The 27,025-nt window shown below is 39.6% G+C and overlaps 1 protein-coding gene across 6 annotated transcripts in view; it reads right to left on the bottom strand.

Moving 5' to 3' along the window:
* LOC124159288 (histone deacetylase 4) overlaps positions 1 to 27,025 on the bottom strand; it is a 539,951-nt gene that overhangs the window by 82,850 nt on the left and 430,076 nt on the right. For 5 of the 6 annotated variants that reach the window (XM_046535002.1, XM_046535004.1, XM_046535005.1 and 2 more), the window contains 3 exons: positions 7,087 to 7,194; positions 4,661 to 4,795; positions 113 to 294 (listed from right to left, as the gene is read on the bottom strand). In XM_046535002.1, coding sequence (XP_046390958.1) covers positions 113 to 294; positions 4,661 to 4,795; positions 7,087 to 7,194 — 425 coding nt within the window. The remainder of the gene's footprint in view (positions 1 to 112; positions 295 to 4,660; positions 4,796 to 7,086; positions 7,195 to 27,025) is intronic. The other variant, XM_046535003.1, reaches the window with a different exon arrangement.

The following is a 27,025-nucleotide window of genomic DNA, read 5'->3' as shown; positions in this document are numbered from 1 at the left end:
AACTTGCGACGCTGAGCTCAACTTGAAGTTGGAGCTGATACTTGCACCAGGCGTGTCGAGCCAGCCTCGACGTTGGATCGCAAAAGGGTTAATGATATGAGTAAGCACTCACCAGTTCCTGTAGCCGGGTGAGGGTCCTCCAGGTGCGGCCGCGGCGCTGGAGGATGCGCCGCCAGAGGCTCCAGCCGTCGAGGACGAGGAGGACGCGTTGCTGGAGGATCCACCGGGGCCGTTGGCTGCGGCCGCTGCGGCAGCCGCCTCCGCCTCACGCTGCTTCTTGCTAAGCAGGAATCCCTTGTGAGGAGGAAGCAGAGTTGTCAACTAAATAAAATACCAACACGTTGACGACCGAACAATTCGCGATGCAAACATTTTTAAAAAGTAATTTTTTGATCATTTTTTATACATTGTGATATTGCTGGTCACTGTTTATTATTCGTTGCTTACAAAGAGCAATTGATCTAATGAAATTATTTACATTTACGGTAAAAACAAAATTCGTACCATTCCAAGTGATTTGAAATTTCAACCACTAAGTCACATGATAATACCGCAAAGCGGCGAAAATAGTAGTGGTAGTACTGTTAAATCAAATATTTTGGAAAATCGGCAACTGTTTACCATAAAAACTACAAAAAGCCGACCTAAAAACATATGAAGTGCTGATAAGAAAATATATGTAATACGATGCAAAAAGTTACTATGTTTGACAGTCAAATAAAAATTCTCAATAATTACTACTTAGTGTGAGTAAAAATGCATAACAGTAGGTATCTTCAGTATTATAATCGAAACGCCATAAAAAAAAGTTCTACCCATAACGCGACAATTGTCATCGGCTGATTGTTCACTACGCAGCAGTGTTTGTCCGTGAATAATATATTATTAATAATGTCCCTTCTTCCTTCCTCCATTCTTTTATCAAGATTCGTTTACGGAGTGCGGTTACGGAGAGGTCATGATATGAAGCTTCCATTAGAAATTGCCATCATAAAGAATATTGCTCATCGATAGGCAAGTTACCAGCGATGCATTACAATCCCAATAATAGTGTCATATCCTCCTTTTGGCTAGATATCAAAATGTTACTTCTTCATACAAAATTATACTAAGCCCCACCTCTGTAGTTAGTCGGCAATTTCCTTACTAATGCCGATAGCTAAGACGAAGGTGAGGTTTGGAATAAACCGCCCTCTACATTTCATTTTAATTTACGAGTAGCATACTTATTACATCAATCGAGAAAACATCGAAGTTCCTGTATTTTTTTCAAATAAGCTAAGTCTTTGTAATAAAGGTATATCAAACACAAAATACTTCTAATAAAAACCTTACCACGGGAGGCGGTAATCATTTTATACAAATTATATAAAAACCTTTCGGTCATAAGAGTCGGTTTTTGGTTTCATTACCGCCAATAAAATGATCTTTAAATAGAGAACGGATTCTCTTATTCCGCTTTCGGCGAAGAAAATGCTATAAAATCCTTTAATGACTCGAAAACACTTCTGCAGTTTTTCTGGATACTCCCATATACCCCGGCAGCCCCTTGTATATCAATGCCACGGTCGTAGTAAAAAAAGAAAGTATCCGATCCGCAGCAAGCAACCCTTTCTCCACCCTCGTCGTACGAGTACATTACTCGGGGCACCAACACACCATACCGGCGATCGTCGACTACTTGTTGCAGCGGGAGGGAGGGTAGGTGCGAGCCAGCCACGGCCGCCAGGCTTTCAGGGCTAGCTTCAGCAAGCACATGTGTGTATGTGTTTGGAACCGAAGGAAAGCGAATGTGGTCGAGGGAGAAGAGTGAGAGAGAGAGAGCGAGTTAGACAGACAGACTCGTGAGTGAATTGGAGTTTTCCTGTTTGTTTACGCGCGCGCACTAGGGCAGCTGAAGAGAGGTGGTGTTGGGCGTGTGAGGGGAGGGAGGGAGGAGTTGGGGAATGGAGGGGAAGTAGGGAGGGTGGGGAAGAGAAGAGAGAAAGGGGGAGAAAAGAAACAAGAGGGGGATGACCACGAACTCGGTCAACGCCCACGCCTCGTGTCATGCCATCCCAAACATCCCCCCTCCACTAGTCCAGTGTGTGTCACGTTCAATTACATGGTATGGTATTTGGAGGAGGCGACCGACAGCTAAGTTAATTTTCGCCAAGAGGGAAGTGTGGAGAGAAACCCGGCGTCGGCATTAGCCTACTCTCTTAACGAAAGGCGCCAAGGGGACCACGGCTTAACGTCCCATCCGACGGACGGAGTGCTGCACTTGAAAAGTGCTCCACAAAGCACTCAAAAAGGGATCGGGCAGCCTCAGAAAAATCTCTGCCAACGCCGGGACTCGAACCACGACCATCTGGAAGGGAAGCCAGTACTCTAGCCACCACACCAACACGATCCCCCAGGTAAATTTATATAATAGCTCCGTTTATCACCAAACTAAGGATACTACACTAGAATTTAGCACATGAAATACTATATAACTTTCATTATCGGTTGTTTTATCTAATATTCATTAGATAATCTGCCCAACGCTTCTTTCGCAAACACCGATTTTGAAAGGTCGGCAAAATATAGGCCGTTGACAGTCCAATAGTGAACAATTGGAGGGCATGGGATCTTGCTCACTGACCGACCACGACCCAGTACCGATAAAAAGTCGGTTGATCACGATAGCCAAGCAAGTGATCGTTTGACCGGTTAAAATCCGGCGTATGTGAAAGCAACGCTCTACCGATAAAATATCGGCCGGCTTTCTACGCATGGCAATCGAACCTAGTCCACACTGATTGTGAGTACCTAAATGATCATGAATAGATTATTCACGTCTTTTGGTTACTACTTTTTCCCCACCAATAGGACGCAAAATTGAAACTCAACTTATGGTACATACGAGCAAACAAAACTGCGATAGAATTTGATGATTCGAAAAAACTCTAGCATGAACGGTAAACATTCCGCATTTATTCGCACACTATATCTGCATTCATGTTAAAATTAAAATTTAATACTATATTATAGCAAATTTGATTTTTTTTTTCGGAATTTCACATTAATATTTGCTGATTTTCGCCGGTTAAATTTTTAAATCGCCGTGCCTTATATTTACTAGTGGACCCCCCCGGGGGGAAACACCTCTATAGTGAGGATACAAGGAGCCAAAAATTGCAAGGTGAAAACAACTAATTTCGAGATAACAATTCCCGATATTAAGGCTTTCAAAGAAAATGCTTCTGATTTCGTCGATGACGACTCCCCAAAAAATTACTCACGCAGTAAGGTGGACATTATTTCGGACACTTAATGAAAACACGCAGTCATCAACAAAATGCCCTTATAACCACCTAATTGGCCTCAACATTACCCACTCGTGGACAGTTGAGAGCTCCAAGAAACCTGAACGCAGGGAAACACGTGATAGATCCAAGCGAGCAGAATTTTTTAAGCAACTGGAAGACCGCAGCGGCGAAAATGCGGCTGGAATGGACGGATCGATAAAATCGACGAATTTTTGGGCGCTACAGACATTTTTGCCAGCGCGGCGCAGTCCGTGCAAATGGCCGAAAGGGCTGAATAATTTGTCCACGAATATTACAAAACAGGATCCTCAAGTCATCCTCTAAATATGCTGTCACACACAGCGCATTTAAATTGGCTTAAAAAGTCGCCAGTCGCGCCGCTGACAGACTAAGTGATCCAAGTTTCACGGGGAAATAAGGTATTGCTAGAGGTGTTGATCGAAATTTATACACATGTTGATCGTGATCTATCAAGTTCATAACTTTTTCATGATATTCCCCGCTATTGCAAACACTATACCTACCGTAAAATATTACAAAAAAATTGGGATCGCATTGCACTCATCACCGCGCCGCGGACATTTTTGAAAGCCCATTACAATGTGGCCGAAGTGACTACAGAAATCAGCCTTCAATGGAATGCAATACGGTGGTTTCCTATTATTTTTTTATTGCCTAAATCGAAAGATTATTACTCCTGAAGTACGCATTTCACGCTTTTAGATTTTTAAATGACAATATCTATTTTTCGCGATTAAATGAAAAGTGAAAATTTTCAAGCCCGCGAAAACGCGACGGCTAAGTATGAATGCTGGGAAAACTCCGCGTGAAGTCGTCCTGGTTCCCCCTGCCGTAAGTGAGGTGACCTTGGGGCGAGGCTTTGAGCGCTGATACGACGCAGGATGCTAGCAGGTAGCAGAGTACCCTGCTAGCGGGTAGCGCTTGGCTTAAATAAGGATTATTAATACCTTATCAAACGAAGGAAACTTTCTGACCATAGGCAGTTTTAATAGGTGATTATTAAGGCATGTTTCCCTGACCTCTGTGCCTCATGCATGCATGCATTGGTAACCTCAGACGATGTAAAACTCCTATCTACACGTATAGAAACTAGGTCCCTGTGATGTCACGTGGAGTGGCATCGCATGGGTGCCAATCTGACCTTTTTTGAATGCGGTTAAAATTGACCATTGCCATTCGTCTAAACTGGGATTTCTAAAACCAAATAATTTGTATATTATGAATATACTAATGGTGGGTGACGAATAGCAATCAATACCTTTCGTTTTCTTTGATGAAGGAAACTACCCTATTGGGCCTCCTCTATGCGGTCGCCACGGTTTTGTAGTTTGAGACGGAGGACTTACCTGGAGCTTCTGCTTAACTTCGGTGGAGGCGACGGCGCTCTGCTCGTGCTTCTCCTTCTTCTTGAGGGCTTCCAGACGCTCCTTCTCTCGTCGTTCGCGCTCTTCCTCCATTTGCTTCTTTTGCTCCCAGAACTCCTGGCGTATACGGAAGGAAGTACCTTAGAACATTCACTTCGTACCAAGCACTCTACAATTATTTTATTTTATTATTTCAAATGGCTTAGAGGAATTTTCAACATTTCTCGTCGCCTTTAATTTCCTCTCCCGCAGGAAGAGATATTAGGGAGAGATAAAGATAATTATCGTACCGTTAAACAATACTATACCACATATTTTTCCTCTTTCCGAGAGCGGACGAGTAATATTTACTTTTTAAGAGCCAAGTCATTTGAAATAATGAATGTGAAATTGGGCACGTAAGCTTAAATTAAAAGAGGTCATGATATTCAGTTCCCTCATAGAAGAGCTCCCATTACGGCTTTTCAGGCGCCGTGAAAACGATAAGTAGAAGATAACGATAACTAGAGCTATTGTGACATTGTGACGAATATTTCTCGGATTTTCAGCCAGGTTAAAGCTTTTATGCAATGCTTTTATGACTTCAATGAAAGCATTAACCTGGCTGAAAACCCGAGAAATATTCGTCACAAGAGTTCACCAGGAAAAATTAAAATCGTATATAATATATTATTGTATCCTTGATTTCAGATTAATTTTCAAAGTCTCTCTTTTCATTATTTTTTGCTACTGCTTCTGCCGTATGATTTCCAAAATTGTTATAATCATAATCTCAGCGAAAGTAAAACTTGGGGCCACAACAGTCATTCGTAACCGTGATCTCTGTTTGGATAGATAACACCGGAATAAATTAAAAATGGACGAGCTCAATGATGAAGAAAGCAAAAAGGATACCAGTCATTCCAGCCATCATTGTAGCTATCAGTCAAATTGGAAAGCAACATTTTTGCTGTATTCATGCATGGAGGCACTGAGTTTACCATATAAATCCTTAATATAGCTATAAATATGAGCTACCGAATTCAGCTAAATTTAATGAAAAACACACAAACACCAACACAACGTAATAATGCAGAAAATAAACACTTAGGAAAGTGAATTTATCAATCTTTCATCACTCAACACAGAATTGTTGTAAAAAATACAGGGAATACATAAGATATTCACTTGCGCAACGGTATAATTAAGCTAATTTAAAATTTTGAACATTTTAGACAAAACTAGAACGATAATGGATAAAAGAAAAACACATTTGAATGACTAATGAAGTAAAAAGATCAGAAAAAGAGGAAATAGGAGGTGATAGGGGGCTTAGATAATTTGAGGAGGAGAAACTTGATCACCACAATACCCTATTGATTACAAAAATAGGAACCTATGGATATAGAGTGAGGACAAAAGAAGAGCGTCTTTTATATAAGCTAATCAACAAATGAAGACCGCTAAATATGCTGGAAGAACAAAATGAGAAAAAAAGTGGTACCAAAAGAAGAATTGCTTGGCGGAAATTCGAAATTTGTTAAGCGGTTGTAGGAGTTAATACTGCTTCATTTTCCGTCTACGGAGCACTGAAGTTGCACCATCTTTTTCCCCTATCGAAGCCAATGATAGGTCTGAAGTGCGTCACAGCCGAGAACTTTGCCGCAGCTCTTTTAAACGTAATCTTTTAATCACACACATAAATACGCATTAAGAGGGAACAACTCCATTCAGGTCAAATCTGCTGTTTTCTAGATAGCACAAACTCTTTCTATAAAACCAAAACTCCTTTTTCAGCCTTAGTAACAAGAGATTACAGACGAACAGAAGTTTTAAACAGAAAAAAAATCAGTAACGACGAAAAATGAAGTTATGATCAACGGCCAAATTTTGAGAATCAGAATGGAAAAAGAAATTAAAATTAGCTTTGAGAGTTAAAAAACAAGAATTTATATAGATTATACACCACCGCAACTTCATGACTTATCCTTTATACAGAAAGAATTAAAGCAGAGCCTACTATATTTTAATTGCACATTTTATATTTTAGCATTTTCCATGAATATAATGAAAGGATAGCATTAGTTCATAAATTCGAATGATGATTCATCGAAACCAAATTTAATTTATCATGCTAAGGGTTTTACGAAGATAAGTAAGAATTTCAAGATTAGTACATGAGATTGAAGAATTACGCAAAATGGACTGCCTTCTACACCAGTAAATTGCAAATTTGTGATCGAAAAAGTATAAATGAGGGTGATGGATGAGGAGTATAATAAAAAATGAGCCAACTGCCACAGATATTGATAGTTGAATGTAACTTATTCTTACCCACGGATGATACGAAAAATATTTTTTTTTTCAATATTTAAGTAGGACAAGCATAACTGACTGCTATCTTTGGGAATACGTGTACGCCTGTGTACCTTAAGCTGTTGCCTCAGCTGTTGTTCATGCTGCTCCGCCAACTGTTGCTGCTGGGCCTGGAAGTGCTGCAGAAGTATTTGCTGCTGCAGCTGCTGCTGTTTCTTCAGCTGCAGCCGGAGTAACATGAAAATATAAATTTTTTTCGAAATTAAGATGAGAGCTAGGTCATACAAATTTAAATTTATTCAATATAATTTAAGATATAGGTTTAATAAATGTGTGCAGTAAAAATGGACGTGATAAGAAATAAGGCGACAAAGAAAACAACGAATAATGCAGATAAAAATTTAAGTTGTCTACGGAAGTATTTATCACAGCGAATAATACTAAAATGCAAAAGCAATCGAATAAAGCACTTTTGTCAAAATCTGCGACTTCGTGAGAAGTAGCATCGAAAAATAATGATCATAATTAATCCCTAAAGACATTTTAAGCTATCTAATAGAGCGTAAAACAAGCCTTTTGGAACAGGTGATTTATTATTTGAAGCCACAAAAAATTTTATGCAAAAACTAGACGCATGGTTATTAATATATACAATGAACTATGACCTGATAATTTCCGGATGTAATCAAGACGTAACGTAATTCGGGTTTCCAACCGGATAACTGCCCACATTGTTCCCGAGACGCATCATACGAAAAGTCAGGAGACCATGGGAAGAATAATTCGAAGGAAGCCCGAACAATATCACACAAACACACACACATTTAATTGCTAGGATCCACAAAATTGAGCTTCAAAAGAAAATACCCGGTTAAAGGTTTGGAAAGAAATTTGGAGGATAAAAGGACAGGAAAGGACAACAGAAATTCCCAAACCTGCACTAATATGTATGAATGCGGTCGGCTAACGCCTCCAGCTTCCCACCACGAAGATTCGCGGCGATAACAAGGCCACGGATTACCCTTGAACAGGGTGCGGTGGAGAGATCCCGCAGGCACGGGGTTTGAGCTCAGCAGGTGACTCATGACGGCAGGGAACTCCGAAAGGGAATGTGCCCGACGAGAGAGCGGAAGATTGGATTTTCACCCGCTTTCGAGGAGGGGACGGAGGGGTGTATAACAGCGCCGTGAGAAGAAAACCCGAGGGGATTTCCCGGAATTCACCTCCACGAGAGAAAAGTAGAGGGGGTTCGGACTGCAGCAGTCGCTTGGGAGGAGGGACTTCGCGAACAGAGCCTGCCACCGCGGTCGCCGGATAAACTGGGGAAGAGTCCACCTCGACTGCGGGTGACTCCTGATCCCAGGCCTTCCCTTGGGGAAGGTTATAGTTGGTAAACGTTCTTCGCCCAGTGGCGGTCAGGGACAAGGTCGGCCGAAGCGATTGGTGAAGTGCGGGGGAGGGGGTGGCGAAGTCGCAGAGGTCGGGACCCCCTGAGTGGCCACCTTGGAACTTCCCTTCTTTCTTCTCCCACAGTTTATGCGGGGAGATGGGATGGTGGTTATAGAGACCAGTTGGGTGGGAATAAAGCCTTAGTAGAGAGAGGGGGGCAGTTTGCGTTGGCAGGAGAGTGAGGGGTGATAAGGAATGGGTGGGGGAAATAATGCGGAGACCCTGCCTCAAACCGCCCGACAAGCAAGCCCTCTCGGAAACCCTTGCGTGTCGCTCAGGGTTTGAAATAGGGTGTGAGGGGAAAAGAGAGGAAAAAGAGGAAGGGTCCACCTTGAAGGACTCGAAACGGGGGGAAAGGACGCGATTCAGGGTCGGTTGAACTTATGATGGAGACGCACAAAGAGACTCTAATTACGCAACAAAAATTTGCTTTATTATTATAAGTTTTTGAGCCATTACAATATTTCCACAGGATGTATTCGAACACGACGCGTATCGTGGTTACAACAACATTATAAAGTGCTGAGAAAAATTAGCTTAAACATCTTGGCGAAAATAAAAAATATTCACTCTCTCCTTGGCCACTTTTTTTATCCAAGTGTTGCTACTCTTAAGTCTTTCAGTTAAGTGCAAGTTTCGTAATCAATGCTTCGCAAAATATATTCGCCTCACCATGATTCTGAAATTGAAACCAATCAGGCTAAAACCGAGTATATTGCAAACGGGATGTTAAAGTCATCATAGATGCAGATGAAAAACTATTTGATGAGGAGCATTATGAGCAAAGATAAAATCCAGCGTCACGAATTAAGCTAAGCCTAATATGAAATACGCGAGCCCGAACTTTGAATCTGCAATGCGTTTGTAAGATTTTACCATACACGCTTAACATCGCATTCGATAAATTTCGCAGTCATTTATTAATCTTTTATTTTGCATGAATTGCTCTTACGAAAAAAAGTGACAGAGGCTATATCGCAAAGCAAAAATGGAAATACAAGTACACAGTAAAAGCGTGGTTTACGATGGGTTAAATAGAGATGAATTCAAAAGAAACGACCGTAAAAAGGAAGCAAAAAAAATATATCCCTTCTTAGCTAGAGGCGAAAATAATGAGAAAGAAGCTGAATATGCAATTGTTCCATTCGAGTCTAGCGCAGTGAACGATCCGTTTCCGAGGGGGAGATATGCACTCGTTCCATTCATAACTTGGGAGGCAAGGTGCTAAAAAAAGACGAAACACTGCCGAGGAATGAGAATGGGCTCTTCCTCCACCACGAGTATGCATATGGCCTCTGCTGTGGTCATGACGACACGCAAGGGGGAACAAGCAGTCGGTGCAACGGTCAAGGTCATGGACAAAGATGAATTATCCACTACGTCAATTCCCAAGAGCATTATCAAAGAGAAGAAATAGCTAATTAAAAAACATTTACATTAAATGAGATACGAACCCAATTCCTTTGTATCAACTGTTATTTGCAGATAAATCAGTACTCCCCATACGTAGAAGCCACCAGTGTACCAACAATCTCTAACAAAAGTTAGCGGTGAATTGGGAGCAGAGCTGAACAAGACAATACGTATAATCTCAGGCTAGAGTGATCAGTATTAAGCAATTCCGTAGTCTGACATATACATATTATTGATGGAAGGGGGGATAGGTTTATTCGAAGATGGTACACTGAATTTTTCATAAAACTGTATCCACGAGAAATTTCGGAAGGTATATATTATGTTTTCCTTAAACTCCTTTCGCTAATAACGGTCTTAGATGCAAATATACGATTGAGGCGAGCATTGTCTCAGGTTTCGCAGTATTTTCAGTAATGCCATATATTTCATAAATTGGCTCGGGTAGTCTTCTTTTGGGGTTTTACCTACTTCTTCAGCTAAGCCTAATCTCAATATACTATCTTTTCCGAATCTCTTTCCTCAACTTATTGCAAATTAAAATAATGCCGTTAATTAAGTCTTCTGGAAGATTCTCAAGTCACTTCCGGAATAAACACAATATTTCGTTTATATTTTTTGGCATTTTATTAATCTCAATTCCGGAAAGGACGGAGAATTCAACCCCACGATTGGTTTTATGCATCGATCATCACTTACCTAAATCGGAGTTTGGTGAGCCAACGTGAGATTAATCGTTCGCATATAAGAGCCTAATCTTCGAGCGAACTGAACGTGGTACTAAGTACCGAACACAATGGAACATTTTCATTCCCATAGAGAAGTACTGTTTTAAGTACGACACCTCATCAGGAACGGCAACTCCCAATCAAGTTAAGGACACGTTCCTCATTGCCTGAAATAAAAACATTGGCAATATTCTGCCCAAACCTATATTGATTTGAACCTATATGACTCAAAGCGGAAGGGCAATTAGGGAGAGCGAATTATAACAGGCAATGTTTTGATCAAGGGCTCGATATTTGGGAGGGGTAGACCAAGGGCACTCCGTCCTTCGAGCGGTCATAGCTCCAAAATTTCGAAGTCGCGGACAACATGAAAAACGTTGCGCGCTTCCCCCTCCCTGCGATAAAGAAATTGATTTATACGTCCGCAGCGATATCTCAGTGACTCACGACTCCAAAATCCACGCGAAATTCTCAAAGGTTCGGTCACCGATACATTTTCCCACGGGGGTATGATACTTCGGCGCCAATTTCCTATCCATCATGGACAGTTGGGCTCGCATCGAGAAACAAGTGTCCAAAACAAAAGGAAATTAATCAGTTTCTTCACCTGTACCGAATTTAACAAAGAAATACTCCACGCATAAAAGGGAGGACACTTGCGCCTAGAAAAAAATATTTGTACTCTCTACAAATAAATCCAACTAGCCACGTATTTTACCCACAAACCTTGTGCAAAAATAGGAGAGTTTAAGAAAAGGTATCGAGCAACCTCAAGCAACTTTTGACCAAAAAAAATGTAGCATACCGCGAAACTCCAACAGGATTTCATAAACAGTAGATTTGTTTTTATTGACATGAGTCAACCACGTTGTGAGTAAAATTAGAAGTTAATACAAATAAATAATAGTGAAGATATCTTCCAATTGGTTAACGTAGCAGCTCGAAAAGAGCACATTCTTATAAAAAAAAATATTGAATTTAAAATATAGGGGAAACAAAATGGAATTAAAGAAAAAAGGAACGGTAAAGTTTTCTATTCGTGAGACAAAATTTGAGGGAAACATATACCAACGCCTATGAATGGTATTTCATGCAATTGATAGAAAATATGATATACAGCGAGCGTTTTACAAAGATTTAAATGTAGGAAGTTAGCGGCAGAAAATCGGCGTGGGCCTTGATGCAAATAAACCTCAAGATTCACGCTTGCACGAATGAAAGCGGAAATATCCAAAAACTCTACTTCGTGAGTATATGGGAGTTTGATACAAAGTTTCTAAAAAAAATTCGAACTCAATAACTGATAATTCCACATTAATAATGAAATACACTTTATTACTTCCACAAAATTCACAGAGTTTCTATTTATTACCGGTTTCGGCTATTACACCATTTTCAAATACAATGTACAAGTACAAGATGTATTTGAAAATACAAATACAATGTACAAGTACAAGATGTATTTGAAAATACAAATACAATGTACAAGTACAAGATGTATTTGAAAATGGTGTAATAGCCGAAACCGGTAATAAATAGAAACTCTGTGAATTTTGTGGAAGTAACAAAGTGTATTTCATTATTAATATGGAGCCCTTCCACCACGTAAAAGCTTCAAGTTTCGATTTGATAATTCAACTTTACCAATGGATGACATGATGTCCAAATTGAATTAATATTTAAGAAAAATACATTTATTGAGAATCATACATGGGAAGTGATAGAGTTTCTACGGTTCGGCAAGTCCTCCGGTGACGCATGAACTGTGAATATCGAACGGTCCCAGAATCCCTTTTTAGAAAAGTTTCCCAGTTCCACAATTACGTCATGCAGATGGAAGAGTCGGCATCAGGACAGTTTATAAAATGTACCGCGCCTTTCCGCGGGGGAGGAAGGTAGGCCCTGCAGTTGAACACACCAAAGTGAGAGAGGCTCCGGGTCACATGCTTACGGACCAGAATCTTAAACGCGGATAATTTATATTTTTCAATTATTAATAAATAGAGTAGCTGTGTTACGTTAGTGTTTTTCCGTTGACATGAAAGAAATCGCTTGATTGTGGTTCTAATAGTAAATATATGTCGCAAAAAAGGTGGTTAAAAGGTCAACAATAAATCCCAAAAATGCGTGATCATATTCATATAAATTAAAAATCAACGAGAGAATTTCACCAACATATCATAAACATCGTGAGTAAATAAGAAAGAAAATTTGGAATGAAATAACAGATCGATGACGACGAAAAAAAGAGGAAGCAAATTATTACCAGTTTGATATCCCTTGGCATTGAATAACATTCCTCCAACTATAAAAACCGATGAGAAATTGAAAGAAAATCACAGAATAACTTATATTTTACCTAGTATATAATACTTAAAATTCATATCTATTCCATGTTATCAGACATTTGATGTAGACCAAGAAATTGCGTTGATTGATTGCCCCGGAGATCATTTCGTTCAGCTCCTCAAACTTAGCCAAGGATAATCACATATAAACAAATTATACTGGAAGAACAACCAAAGAAAACAAATCCATTAGGAAAATAATACTACTTTATCTATATTAACAAAAAAAAATAAGTCCTCAATTGTAATGACCTCAGTCAAGGCACTGCAATCATGTTATGTACCAAAAATCAGGGAAATACATTCTGCAGATATTTGTCAACAATATTTCATAAGTAAACTGTAGTTACAGAAATGAAACCAAAGAGAAAAGAATCAGCTCTCTCAAACATAAAAGCCCACGAAACGAAATTTAAAAAAAATTCAATGCTCCGCTGAAATCCACACGGCCCTCTTCATGCGACTTGAACTCCCTCTCTTCACTACAGGGCCCTTGAACCCAACAATCACCCCTCGACTTTGGATCGCCTTGGGCCGAACTTGAAAATTCGCCTCGTCGTAAGAGCGTCCGTCCCTCGATGGGGCCCCGATCCAAGGCCGCGACCTTGATTTCAGTCCTCCCTTTACAACGGACGGAGGGGGTGGGTGGGGTGGAGCGGGTGCCTATAAGGCTGGCAGTAGGGGGCGGGACGGATGGATGGGGAGGAACAGTCAGAGGAATGGATTACGCGAAGCAGGGGAAACGGGGGAAATAAACGCCTGGGGGCGCTAGTGTATCTGGAAAACCTAGGGAAAGGCGTAACCTTTCCCGTACAACTGCCTTACTACTACAGTATATTTTAGTGATCGCATTTATGCATTTGTTGCCGGCTAATGTGAATATTGCTAAAACAACCGGTTTCTTGTATATGCTGGAAAATTTCTGTAGGTGGCTTATGTTAAGGAAGCACATTATGTTCACTTTCAGATGTGTGTAGGCGATGCATTAATTCCTTAGTTCCTTATTTTTCACAAATTTTTGGGATGCTAAAATTACTGTAAAATATGTGTGGAAAGCAGTCCTGAAAATACATTTATAAAATATTGCTGCATTAGTTCTTGCCATTAGTCCTCGGTTATTGTAATGCATTATAGGCCAATTTATACTTATTAATCAATTTTTTATACGTTTTTTGAATAACATTTTTTTTTACATAAATGACATTACGTAATTAAATTCGTTAATCATAGCTGAATTCCTTATCAATAATTAATAGCATTAAAATTAAATTAAATTACTGTAACCAATGTGCGGAAAGCAATCCTAAAATCTATTTATTAAATAATAATGTTGTTAGTTCTTGTCATTAGCTCTTGGTCATTTAAATGTATTATTTATTTTTTATTTATAATTCCAAATTTTATTTTTTTCTGCAATACATTTTTTTATAAATAACGTTTCGTAATGTATACACAATTATATTCCTGTCCTTTCAGGGGGGTGGGGATGGACAGTAGGGGGATTACGCGAAGCGGGGGAAAAGGGGGGAAATGAGGGATGGGAGTGGCAGAGGCGGGGATCACGCCATTCTCCCACGCAAACCCATTCGCCCACACACCCGTCGGTCGGAACACGACTCATTGAACTCGTCCGCCGCCACGCCACGATCCCACCGAACACAAGTCCTTCCCCAACGCGTCCCCCCGAGAATTCCTCCCTCCCTTCCTCACACCTTCCTCGTCCTGCCACAAATGAAACATTCTTCACCCCAAACATAGGTCGAAAGGAAACATGGCACGGAGGCGCTATTTCGTTCCCACTTTGATAACATCTCCATCCGACCCACCGTAATCCAAATTATATTCATTACGACCACAATAGTGAAATTATTAGCCACAATATTTTCTGCGGTATGGTCTTTTAAATCGAAACCAAAAGCTTGAAAAGCTTATTGGTACGGCTCCATATTAGCAATGATAACACTTCGTGACTTCCACATTTTATTTAAAAAAGCATTTCCATTGTTAATAGGATACGTTTCATTTGCAATAATTCACGTCTTTTGAATTGTTTTCGAAATCGATTTTCAGGACTGCTTTTCTTTTATTGTAACATTAATTTAGCATACCAGCAATTTATGAAAAATATGGAACTAAACCCTGATGAGACAGGAATACCATTACGAAACGTCAAATATGCACTAAAAAATTATCCATAAAATATTAAAATTGATTAATATAATTTTAATTATTTAATTATATAATTCAAATTGATTAATAAATAGGCCATGATACAATAAAATGAAGAGGGAAACGTGGACAGCCCCCAAGATCACTTCAATACGGACTAATATAACTCTCTGGCCACCGTTAGGCATAAAAGCCTAAAAGGATAGTGCAAGGCATGACTCAATCTATGACTTTCAAATTAAGGCAGTGTTTCATCGACTGTAACTAAACCACAGCACTAATTTTTCAATGACTTGATAAAATTAAATAAATACTAAGGAAGAACTTGTATACTTAACCACTGGCCTTATTACATATTTTGCCTGACGAAATGGTATTCTCGATTCATATAAAATAGTATTATATCAAATGATTTTAATGCTGATGAAACATCATGTAATATGAATTTAAACAGGCAAACTAATAACATGGCAATAGCGATTTCATTACAAAATTGGTTTAACGGTTCCAAGTAAAATGTCATTCCCAGTGAAAAGGCACAAAAACAAAGCTTCTCCTCAATGATCCCCTCTGCACAGCATTTATGTTGGCACAATTTAATTTTCAACTAAGGACATAAAAATAAGGAAATTAATGATTTTATTGTATCATTTCAAAACATTTTCCAAGGAGCATATACAACATACCAAACTGCGTAGATGGACACGCGTCAATCACCCTTGAGAGGAGACTTTCCCACCCGCAGAGTAAATCGCCCCCGCTTCGCGCAGCTCTGAAAGAATGAGTCATCCCCCCCTCTACCACGGACTTGAATTTCCTCCAAAGGAGAAATTCCGGGAATTTTTCAAAACATCAGATGACTGCCTCCATCCAATTATTCTAGAGCGGAGAATAAAGCCGGTTTTGCTCCAACCTAATAGCATTTCTTATTGCTGATGAATGATTAAGATCGTGATTAACAGGGCAAAATTCCAGCCTTCCTATTGTTTTGCGGTCAATGACATCACTCAAAACTCAATCGCAAGGTTTAATCATTTTTTTTATTGAAGCAGGAACATTTGGCATGCAACAATGAAAAAAAGGATTATGTAAATTAATAATAATAACTTAAATTCAGTCTGACAAGAAATGCCTATCAGTATTTAATAAATAAAAATTTGCAGGCATTATTTTACACTAACATTTGAAAGTGAAAAAAGCACGAATCCAAAAAGTTTAATCTGCACAGTTATTTCATAAAGAGAAAGAAAACACTGATAAATAATAGATCAGTGGCAAAATGAGTGAAAAGAATACAATGACAGTGATTGGAAATTCATAGAAATGGATATCATACATCAGTAAAATTTCATCGGGAATCTTTTTTACTATCATAACAACTTGCGTAGTCAGATAATGCCGACCTTGAGAAATTTCTTGCAAGTAAAATAACAAAAAATCTGAATTGTGCAATTATTTTAATTTCAACATATTGGTTCTACTGTCTTTACTCTGCAAACTCCCATTTGCCGTTTTTAATAGTTAAGACGCTAATACATCAATAATCAATTACAAATAACAAAAACAGTGTGTATAATAGAGAAATTAAAACAAAACACTAGAGAAATTTTTCGTATCAATAATAGTAGTTACAATGCAGTCAAAACCAATTTTCACTAAAATACGGGATGAAACTAATTATGCTCTACGTTCAAACATTGGCTGACACTTTTAAAAATTATGAATGGTCCTCCTCAAATACTACTAATGAGCACAGGTCTCACGAAAATGTATTTTTGCTTTCTCAAGCCGTTTCAGTTAATTCATTACGCACGCTACGGGATGAATGAGGGGTCTCCATATACACATTTGAAGGCGTAATTACCGAGTAGTAAGAACGACGAAATGCCGGCGATATATCTACCCTTAATAGCACACCCCTTCATTTCCTTGGGCATCAATAAAAGAGCATAATTTTTTCACTGCCTGCTCCCATTTTTCTCTCGATAGCAATCTCCCGGGGTCAGGCCGGTAGCCAATCATTCCCATTTTAGCCAAACCAAAGCACCAAAGGAGAGGAAGTATTCGGACTATCTACCCGCACACCTCTGCCATTAGCCGCTGATGACCCTAACCTTTCACGCTCTTTCTCTCCCACCTTCCTTAGTCACTAAGGTCACGGATAAGCGTGAATTCATTGCCAAATCGTTGGGATCTCTTCTCCGCCCCTCATTATGTAGGCATGCTGCCTTTTATCTTATCCCATTACTTGAGGACTTTTACCGACCACAACAACGAATATAGGCAAGGCAGCCTTCAAAAGTATAATTCCACTGAAGAAGAAAGGAGTGGCAAGGAATTGAGGGAGAGAGTGGTTCTCCTAGCCACTGCCTACGCCAAAATGATGAGCACTTGAAAATAAATCCTCACACTCTGAGAGATTATAAACTGGCCTCTCACTGGACACCTGAACCTTCATTCGGAATACTTTGTTTCCCATATTTTGAATTTTCGCGAAATTATTGCATTGAATAATACATACATAAATATTAAATGGAGGAAAAAAAAACTTAACTGATGTCAGAGCACATGATTCAATGAACATTATTTCGACTACGCAGTGATACACTGCATCACCACAAGAAAATTCCGATTTAAATATTTATTATGATAAATTTTACTTAGAAACTTACAACTTAATCTATTAACAGGAAAACTGAACGTTTTCCGTCATTAAACCAGGGAGAGATTGACAAAATAGTTTTATTTATGTTAAGGAATACAACATCATTTCAGCTTAGAAGAAATTTTAGTTTCATCCATGCCGAATAAACGTTGGTCAACCATATAAACGCGAATCGAACTGGTAAAAAATTAACTGCCAAATTTTTCACAAAAATAAAACTGCGAATGTCAAATATTATTTTTTTAACCATGGTAGCTGGTGCTTGCGCGGCTAGACCAAAGGGACGGTTAGGGCGAGAAACGAGGTGGAAAGAAGAATATATGAGAAAGGGACCTGCGGATTACCATACACCTGAAACGGAACTTGGATAGGCCAAATCTCAAGACAATGCAACCGCTAAGCCCTGAGGACGATGACAGAGGTAGCTATCGAAACATCGGCCTAAAAGCATTTCACCCGTTGGAAAACACGAGCAGATACCACTCGTATCAAACACCGGGAAAGAACAAAATCATACGTAAAGACAATGTGATACGGTAATAAATAGAGTGGATGGAAAAATGATGGAAACAAGCCATGAGAAAAGCCAGGAGACAAGGATTAGAGACGGGCAAAGGAGGATATGAGGAAGAAGAACATCAGGGAAGAATAGGACCGAGCTCGGGAAACGGAAGTCTGTGGTATACAAATCTCAAGATAGCGGTACCTTGAATGATTCATGGTAGCCTTTCATCAAAATTCGAATTTGGAATTTGATGTGACGACAACGGGACGGGTAATTATAGCGAACCAAGTCTAGGTCTTTACAAACTATAGTTAAGCGACGTTTCTTTGGTGACGGAAAAAAGAATCCTTCCCATCCTCCGATATCTCTTTACCCAATCTTCTCCTTTTATCCGGAATCACACACAAAGGAGGCATTCCCAAACCGCGTGACCTTCGATAGTGCTAATCTTAGAGACTGCTTTGTTCTATTTAGGTGCGGCATGTATACATACGCTTAGACCCTCGGACCACAGCTACTACTCCCTTACCCTGCATTCTCCACCTCCGCCGTATAACTAGAAAACAGAACATTCCGTTGTAGCTCCAGATCCCTCTTACTAACATTTCTCGAGAAACTTCTTTGACGCCTAGAATTATACTAGAGGAAAAAAAACGTCACACAAAAGCTGAGAATATTCCAACAATATTTTTTTTACCTGCTAAACAGAAATAATTAAGTGGCAATCATTTAACGAGGATTCTCCAGTTTACGAGAGTAGAACTCATGCAATAACTATGAAGCTATATATAGATTCGTGGAGAAAAACTTTGAATTTAAACAGGGATGTATAAAAAATAGCTCTGCCGAATGTAGAAAGAATTAAGAACACCATTACACTTTAAGAGAGGTGGAAAATGAAAATGGCACTTCAAGTTATTTGATAAAAAGATCAAGAAAGAAAGCCTAAGGCTGAAATTATAGAGATAGAGTAAAATAGGGTGTTTTGAAGAAAACGAGAGAATGAAAAGGAGGCTTCATCAATGACATGAATCACTGACCGTAATAATTTCACTGTTACTCCAGTTAAAGAAATCGTATTAATTAATTAATCACTGAAAGCTTAAGTTATCAAAGGAACCGTTAGAAGGAGCAATATCTCTATAAAAAAAATAGATTCTACTAATTATTCGACAATAATCCCTCTTCGCGCTACCATCCTTTCTTTAAATTAATACATGCACAAATTATTTCCGTGTCACATCGCACGACGCGTAATCTAACACAACCAATCTGATATTCATAGTTTTCTTCATAGTTATCCTAGCTCAGCGTAAGGAATCAACGCCATGCTGAATTTCCCTTTTTTCTCCACCAGTAATCCTGCATAGAACCCACCTTCTACACCTTCCATGGGATGAACAGCACTTTTCCCAATCGCTGTCCAACCAAAACCATAAGTGAGTAACCAATTATGCAGTCAAGAGCTTCTGAAGCATACTAGAATAATTAAAACTATGTGTGATCACATATTTAGGATCTAATCCCCCTTCACATTAAATTCACGGTCCCTTCGTTATGAAATGTGTTTTAAAAGAAGTGGCCGACAGAAACTCAACTGAAGCACATAGAGGTATAACCAATCTGATAGCAAATTTCCACCACAGTAGCGATGACCCGAGGAGATTACGCTAACAGCTAAACTCACTCTCCCACCGACGTAGGTATTGAAAACATTAATCCATAACCGAAAAAATATCCATCGATAGGTTTCGGGCGATCCGTTGCTTTTTTTCGATAAACGTGAGATCGGTTTTTGTAATGATCACTCTCCATCAATCGACCGCCAACGATAGAGCGAAGGACCACAGACGGAAAAACAGGAGTAGTAAACGAAACGAAAAATAAAATGGATCGAAAAATAACGCCTGCTTCATCAATCGGTTTCACGCGACGAGTTCGTCTATTTGGACGGAGGACGAACTGACGAGGCGTGTGAAAACAAAAGCACGTGGCGTCGCGGAAACAAAAGCACATCGCGCTGCGGACGAGAGAGAATCACATCCCCCTCTCCTACCCGAAGAAGAGGTGTGTTAGGAGGTTGGAGAGCCGGTAGAACGGTGGGAGAAGAGTGAGAGAGACAAGCGAAATCGATATGGTTACAGGCTTTCTCACCTCTATTTCGGGAACACTTGTGACCTAGAGCTGACCTTCCGAACGTGAGTTAAGTCTCTCCCCAACCCCCTCCCTACTTTACCCTACCCCTCCGTCTTCATCCCCCCCTCTACCCGCTTTCCCCTCTAAACCCCACTCCAACCTTGTCTCCATAACTTCTCTTCCCCGCGGAGATGATCCGCGAACTACCTCCGACATTCCCGCCCTGCATGCACACAGCATCCGAATTCCTCACCGCGTGAGATAAGGAATTGGAATTCCAATACTGCGAGGAATTATCGAAAACGGTGAATCAGAAGACGTTGAATCGAGTGTTCTTCGGCATCTAGAGAAAATGTGCATAGCCGAACGACGACATATTCCGAATACTAAACAAACTTAACGAGGGCCTTCAGACCTGTTGAGGGGAACTGAAACGCTTCCAATATCGTCTAAGAATTCTCACCACGACGGAGCGAAGCTGCCAGAAAACCTCTGCAGGTGACGAAAAGATGCCCATGAAGACCCGGGCGGTAAATTATAAACTTCGATCATCTACCAACTTAAAGGAGGATACTATGCCATTTTTAAAAATATTTTAAATGGCAAAATCTCATAAACATAAGCTAAAGACTGCGCGATGCTTGAATACGTGACATATTTTGTTTCAGTTCCACATATATCAAGGTGCTAAATTACCTTAATAGGAAGAATTACTACACAGTACCTTCGAATTTTATCTCTGTTTTGAGAAATTGATTTGGCAAGGGCATGCTGAGGTATGTAGATGCAAAATCTAACAGGCTTATTCGCATGGGTAAAAATATTACCCAATGATAAATCATAAATACAAGGCTGGGTTTAAAGTTATTGCATTGGTGATAAAGCAGAAAAATCAGTTCCATAAATCATTCATACTCGATGGTTGAATTACAACCAATTGTACAGCATATATTGCCATGACTATTTGAATATACCATGGTTCAGCTCTTTCCCTAACTATTGTTTCGTCAGTTATAGAAGTCATGGCGTGCAAGTTCGGAGATACTATAAAATTAACAAACATATTGCAAAATCAATTCTTCCGTATTCCATATCCCAAGGTCTTGAAAATACAGAGGTTCTTACTTCTACATCTACATAATACCCAGAGGCCACCTCTAGGGTGTTTGGCAGGGGGTGATCAATCACCAGAATGCAATTGGACTCCTACAGGCACACCACACGGTCCAAAAAACGTCACGCATACTAACAAATTACGTAGAAGAGAGATAATACCGCAAATATACTACCTACCCATTATACTACTACATATTATATGCGAGAGATACTACCTACATATTATATATGAAAGAGATACTACCACATACTGTTATAAATAACAATAGAATTCAAAAACATCAATTAAGTCATACATAAGTTAGTAGACTGATGTGGAACTTGTGGAACTAGGGCCAATGAAGCCTGATAGCCTGAGATTAATGTCATCATAAGAAAATAATTCAATACACTCCACATACTTAATCGCACTGACACTGCAAAAAGTTACCTAACGAGTAGAGCACAGCAAAAGTATTGCCAATGAAATGAAAGTGCCTGTGCCTGATTAAACCTGAATAGAGTTCTTGATAAATTATAAGATTGCGATCTACGTCGACCATCTACAAAAATGCCCTTTATTCCGCTGAATAATGAATACCATAGACGGTAGGCTCAACACCAAAGTTCGGTGTACAACAAAAAATAGTTGATGCATCATCGCCAACGCATAAACATGTAGAACTGTTAGACTTTTCCTACGTTGGCGCGAAAGTAACTCAAGAGGCAGGTCAAAAGACTTTTCCGAAAAGGCAAGCACAGCTTGAGGAAATAAATGAGACTTTCTGAAACAACTCCAACGAGAATGAATAAAAAGGTGTGCGAATGCGGGATACGTACGTGATCGCCCGCATTCGCGGCCTCTCTTTCCCTATATATCGTGCCGCGTCGATTGGCTTACTCGTGAAAGTAGACTCCTTATCGGTTTCCCCAACGGCGGGAAAGAAATAAAATTCTCGGAAAAATAGTCCCTCCTCGTGACTTGGATACACGTGGGCCAATGAACACCTGGTTAAGAGAGGCATTTGCGTGAAAGCGGGGAATGACAAGCAGATCGTGTTCTGGAGGGAATGACTGTCGCAAATATATACCCCGGGGATTAATTTAGAGCCAACACTTTTCGAGGAAAATATTCCATTTTGAAATGATAGCGTATTCATAATAACATGACTGAAAGTCATCCGCGACCAGGGGCGCAGCCAGGAATTAAGGCTAGGGGGGGTTTCAGGCGCAACTTATACTGGGGTGTCTGGGTGTATGGCATACCTGCCAGGGTAATCGGGGGTGCGGGGGCTCTCCGCCAGAAAAAAATTAAGATAAATGGTTAAAAATGGTGAGTTTTACGGCCTCTGAGGGATATTTTATTAATCCTTACACTATTCTATTAGTAATACTAATCCAAATAGATAAAATAGATTAAACTTAAAAAAATTGTCTGAGCTCGGGGGGGGGGGGGGTTTATCCCCCAAAACCCCCCTCGCTGCGCCACTGTCCGCAACTATATAAAAGCACTAAACATAGGGGAAGAGCACAAAAAGTTTTTTTTTCAATTCCATTTCCAGGGAAATTTCAGTGATGCAAACTACACTATGGAATTTTATACGACGAAAAAATTATGCAGGCATATTTCAATCGAGGAAAATTCCAGCTGATGGATTATGGTGAAAAATCTCCCGCATTTGCGCGTAGAGATTTATTTCCGCATAACCGCCAATGTTTTTTTTTAGCCCCAACAGAATTAGGTGAATGGAAATGATAGGAAAAGAAATAAAAGAGACGTAGTCGGCCATTCCAGTGGACCGAAATGTCATCCGCGTTCTGGCAACATACCCGCGAGTCCTCAATCCTGACCCTGCGCGCTCCAAGGGGTTGGGGCGGCTTGGAGCCAAAACCCGGGTAAGAGGAGGAGGGGAGGCGGTAATGGGGGGAACCGGACGCTGCCTTGGCCGATGGCACCGGGGTTTTTCGATGATCGGGACTCGCTGAATGACGCACGGGAGCTCCTCATCTCCGACCGTCTCGTCCGCCCCTTCGGGGGAGACGCGGGGGAGAGGGAGGCGGGCAAGGGATGGTTTCGGATGACACTAGGATAACTCGTGACTCAACCCGTCTGCACGTCCATTTCCACATCCATTAGAGTTCCCATGACGGAACGGAATACCGGCGGACAAATTACTGAGTTTATAGAAATGATTTTTAAAAAATAGGAATAAAATTTGTACTCTCGGCCGTGACTTGATGGAATCAACACAGTGAAATGTAAAGTACTTTATAATTCTACATAAAATGTTTACGTGGAATAATAAACTTTTTTACATTTCATTTTAGGAAAAAATATCATGCCAATTTCGGATTATTGAATATATTTCCAAGAGGACAGGTGGCGAGTGCAGAAAATGACACTGGTATTTGAATTAAATATTTTATCACGACCCCTCTATCCTATAGAGAGGTTATTAGGCAACACACAATGAAATAAAAATAAAATAATTTAAAAATATGGAAAAACTAAAATAAAATAATAAAAAGAACCTCAATATTTTCCTCGATCGATAATCATTCACTAAAACCACGATTGACAGTATATTTTGGCTATAGGACGATGTAATTAACATCCAAAACGACCCATACGCTACGGCACAGATAAAATTTGTCGTGCTTTAAAATTTGTCGAAAATCTTTGTCGTGGGAGAGAATATTTTCCGTGCACAACATTTGCTCCCCTGGTCAACAATGGCCACTTAGGGGAGGAAAACCGTAAATACACACATTTTAATGATCTACGTGGATATAAAAGACAAAAATAAATACTCTAGCGTGAAAAATTCTCTTATCCACTATAATCATCGCATTTGTGAAGGATACGTGGAGCTATTTATGAAAAATGATCCATAGCATTACATTAAAAAAAATGAAAAAAAAAACGCCTAGCCACAATGACCACTATGGCTATTTTGGATTCAAAGGATATTATCAGTAACATAGAACATGCCTCAGAACCGTCTTAAGTAACACAAGTAGAATTGCTACGACTTAAATCAGATTCTTTTTTTACGAACTAAGTAAAATATTTTAGAACGGCCAGGTAAGGAGAAAAAAATGACTCAACATGACACATTAACAGGAAATATATTTTTTATATGTTCAGTAATATTAGAATAATACATGACTAGACGACTAGTTCTTCTCGACGTTTTCATAACTTCCGTTTTAATCTTTCAACCCTGATCGTCGCCATCGTAGGATCTAAAATCTAGCATTTTATAGTTATTGGATAAAATGAGAGGGACACTCGTAGAAGATATTTAACTTGTAAAACACGGTTCATTCCAGAAAAAAAGATATGAACTGATTATTATTTATCCAATTTTTAAGGGTTATAGTCGCATTAAGTCAGAAAGAGTAAACACCAAACACATCTTTCGAATACAACCGCAACATTGTTTATTCTGAAACCCAAGTAACTACAAATGAAGATCCGAGGCAAGTGATAGACATCAGAAATTCATTCACGAGAAACGGCGGAAGGCAACAAGGAGGCGTAAAAACTCAAGAAGAACGCTTGCAAGGAGGAGAGGAACTTGAGAGAAAAAAATACTCGAGCAGAGAGAAGCAGCTCGCACGCTACAAGCACGTGGACGACCTTCCCGGACAAGGCGGTAGAAAGAGAGATTAAAGTAGGAGCGGGATAAGGAAAATAAATAGGACGTGAGATCGTAGAGGCGTAGCGGCGATGGGAGATACAGATTGGGAAGACAGGCATGAAGGGGTGAGATAACAATGGGTTGAACAAGTGAGCGTGAACGTGGCGCATGGAAGAGGTGAAGGGAACATATTGGAGGGGATTAGGAGATTGTGTTTCACCCGAGTCACGCGTGACTCTTTTACTTGGAATATTTCCCGCGTTTACTCCCAAAATTCTTAGGGTTAACACTGAGTTTCAATTCACAGAGAAATCCTCTTCTTCTCCCACGGTAATCTCTGTGTTTATAACAAGGTTCAATATGGTAGTTTCCTTCATCAGGGAAAATGAAACGCATTGAATGGGATTCGTTACCCACCAATAGTGTATTCATTATATACAAATTATTTGGTTTTAGAAATTCCAGTATAGACAAATGTTAATGGTTAATTTTAACCTCATTCGAAAAAGGCCAGATTGGCGCCCATGCGATGCCACTCCACGTGACGTCACAGGGACTTAGATGCTATACGAGTAGAGAGGAGTTTTACATCGTCTGAGATTACTAATACGTGCATGAGGCACAGAGCTCAGGGAAACATCTCATAATAACCACCTATAAAAATTGCCTAAGGTCGGAAAGTTGCCTTCGTTTTATAGGGCATTAATAATCCTTATTTAAACCAAGCGCTACCTGCTAGCAGGGTACTCTGCTACCTGCTAGTTGAGTTCCCTGCTGGGTGATAAGCCTGCATCGTAGCGGCGCTCATAGCCTCGCACCAAGGTGGTCTCACACGGCGGCAGCCGGAACAAGAATGACGTCACCCGGGATTTTCCCACTATTCATACTTAGCCGTCGCGTTTTCACGCGCTTGAAAATTTTCACTTTTCATTTAATCGCGAAAAAGATATATCGTCATTTAATAATCTGAAATCGTGAAATGCATACTCCAGGAGTAATAATCTTTCGATTTAGGCAATTAAAAAATAATAGGAAACCAACCTATTCTCTCCAGCCGATTTGGGATTCCCGTGAAAGGAAGTACATAGTAAGTAAACTTCCCTTTCGGAAAGACCTAGTTCAAATTCGGGTGGTGGCAATTTTTTTTCGGAGGAATCCTGATCCTCGTTTAGTGCTCTGCAGCTAAGTGATAACTAATGTTTAAACACATGTTGTCATACGTTCTTATAAAACATTATTTCAAATAATCCACGAAATGCCGGGGAAAAACGTTTCAACCACCATTTCCATTTACTTAATCCCCTTATATTATACTGTGAGAAACGCCTTTACATCTTCAAGGTTTTTCGTATTTTCTTTAAATACAAGCATATAAAAGGGAATTTAAAAGTTTTTTTTTCGATAGACTAAGGTCTACAAACTTAGCTGTATCGCCGCGATCAAACAAGCCAGTTCTTTAATCGCACCTTTGAATTTTGTACCGCGAAATCGGTTCACTTATCGCCATAGATATATTTTTCCCTACAAATAAAAGTTTGCATTTAACACAAATTTAAAAAATTTAAACTTTATCAAGAAACAATAAAAGATTTTTTTTCGAATAGGAAAAGTTATGTTAATTCTAGAACACATGGGTATTTGAGGTTCAGTAAATTCGTTTTTTCTGATAAAAATGTTGTTTTGAATTATTATTTTTAATGCATTCTAAGGAGCGCAATATATTTTTAGTCTTCTTTTTTATGTAGCCCGATGTTGAATCAGTGTCGTTGCCTCAACACAACTCCTGTATTATGAGGCACTAAATTGATCAGATTGTATAAGCTATTTTTAATGTTCCAAAGTTATTATCAACCACTTAATTAATAAATCTATCAAAATCTGAAAGCTTATCTACCCGCCA

Source organism: Ischnura elegans, chromosome 5 (genome assembly GCF_921293095.1).
Source record: "Ischnura elegans chromosome 5, ioIscEleg1.1, whole genome shotgun sequence".
NCBI classification, from domain to species: Eukaryota; Metazoa; Arthropoda; class Insecta; order Odonata; family Coenagrionidae; genus Ischnura; species Ischnura elegans.
This window is presented reverse-complemented; position numbering and strand designations above follow the sequence as displayed.